Source organism: Galeopterus variegatus, unplaced genomic scaffold (assembly GCF_000696425.1).
Source record: "Galeopterus variegatus unplaced genomic scaffold, G_variegatus-3.0.2 Scaffold8186, whole genome shotgun sequence".
NCBI classification, from domain to species: domain Eukaryota; kingdom Metazoa; phylum Chordata; class Mammalia; order Dermoptera; family Cynocephalidae; genus Galeopterus; species Galeopterus variegatus.
In genome coordinates this window covers 86,234-88,076 of record NW_007734297.1, presented here as the reverse complement: position 1 = coordinate 88,076, position 1,843 = coordinate 86,234, and the positions used below count along the sequence as shown (strand labels likewise).

At 35.4% G+C, this 1,843-nt stretch overlaps 1 protein-coding gene across 1 annotated transcript in view; it reads left to right on the top strand.

Moving 5' to 3' along the window:
* SEL1L2 (sel-1 suppressor of lin-12-like 2 (C. elegans)) overlaps positions 1–1,843 on the top strand; it is a gene marked incomplete at its 5' end in the record, with an annotated part of 55,333 nt that overhangs the window by 2,258 nt on the left and 51,232 nt on the right. The window contains one exon of the mRNA XM_008592683.1: positions 1,388–1,406. Within this exon, the coding sequence (XP_008590905.1) occupies positions 1,388–1,406 (19 nt within the window). The remainder of the gene's footprint in view (positions 1–1,387; positions 1,407–1,843) is intronic.

The window sequence follows — 1,843 nt, the reverse complement described above, 5'->3', positions numbered from 1 at the left end:
TTTTTTGTCAGGGTGGCTCCTGCATCCACCCAGCATGGGTCTCATCTCCTTGCATCTGAGCTATTTTCTGAAGGACCATAGATGATGGTTCTTGGAGGACTGTATGAACTGCTACAAGGACTCCCACAGAAAGCAAGGTCTGTGTGTGAAGGCACTTACTCCATACCTGGACCATTGTAATCCTTCATTACAAAGACAGGATACAGGGGAGAGAGGGGAACTAGGGAGATATCGGTTAAAGGTCACAAAATTTCAGTTAGACTGGAGGAAGATATAAGTAATGCTATTACTGTCAGTATTATTATTCTAGAATGCTTACTATGAGTGTATGGAATTATTTTTTTGCAAAAATGAGACTCTATTTTATTGGTGCTTCCTAACCTGCTCTTTATTCACTTGACAATATATTACAGACATATTTCCATGTAAATATATACAGATTAACATCATCATTTGATGATCCATATAATTTTAATTAATTTAAGATCCATAATATCCACATAATTTTAAGATCAAAGATCCATATAATTTTGATTAACTTAAGTTGTTGAATATCGGTTTTACCCCAGGGAATTTTTCTTGCAATTACATATAAGACAATGCAATAAGCATGTTTGGAAATGTTATAATAAAATATGAGTTGTTAAACTTCCATTCTCCATATTTGGTTAATCAAAAATATAAAGTTCCGAGACAGACCAAATGTAACCATCACTTCCACACCACTAAAATTGATATCACCTGATTCCTTTCCAAACTCGTAAACCGTACTTTATTTTTAGTTGATATCTAAATTAATTAAGTGAACAATTGTTTCTTAGAACATCTACTATGTGCCAAACATAGTCTAATTGATGGGGAAAAAAGGATTACAAGGTCAAAGTCCTTCTGAAATATAAACAAATAACTGCAACACAATATAGGTGCACTATACATAAGGTATGTAAAAAGTGCTTCAGGCNCAAATAACTGCAACACAATATAGGTGCACTATACATAAGGTATGTAAAAAGTGCTTCAGGCACAGAAGAGGGTAATTTTGTCTGGGGCAGGTAAAGAATGCTTCAAGGAAGAAGCAACATTTATCACTCAGTCTAGAATGTTGGATAAAGGCAATATCACAGATTTTACTTGTCAGTGTTTAAATAAAGCATTTGATACAAGGTCAAAATATTATTCCCAGAAAAGAAATTCCAAGTAAACGTGAATGGTACATAAAACATACAGATTTAAGAGCTGAAGTTGGAGTTCTACTCTAGTTAGTGCTGTTACATCTAGTCAGTTACTTGTAGTTAGTGTTACTCTAGTTAGTGTGGTTATTGTGTGAACATGGACCACCCTCCAATTCCAGTTAATTGACCATCAATTTCCTGTTATTGGTTTTTAGGAGAATCATGTGGGAGAATGTAATTGGCCAATGCCAGGGGGATCAACTTTAAATGTATGACGACTGGCCACGTGTAATCCCAGCCATCTTCATAAAGAGACGCAGGCATTGTAGGAACAGTGTTCTAGGAAATAGACAGTTACAGACTTCAGGGTAGCATGGGGTTCCCAAATTAGAAGGTTTGATCATATGTGAGTCCAGATTCTACAACCTAATAGCGCTTCCATCTTTTGTTCATTCTTTGGTATCCCTGAAGAAATTACTTCTCCAGAACTCAGGTTTCCCAAACCTGATAAAAGGATTGATAATAATGTTTACATTATTTCACAAGGTTGCTGTAAGAGCTAAATAATATCTGCAAGAGTCCTTAGCAAATATTAAGGAACATTAATGAATAAAAATTTTAGTCTCAACAGCTTTGTCTTTGGGGTCAGTCAGTCCTGGCTTAACCTTCTT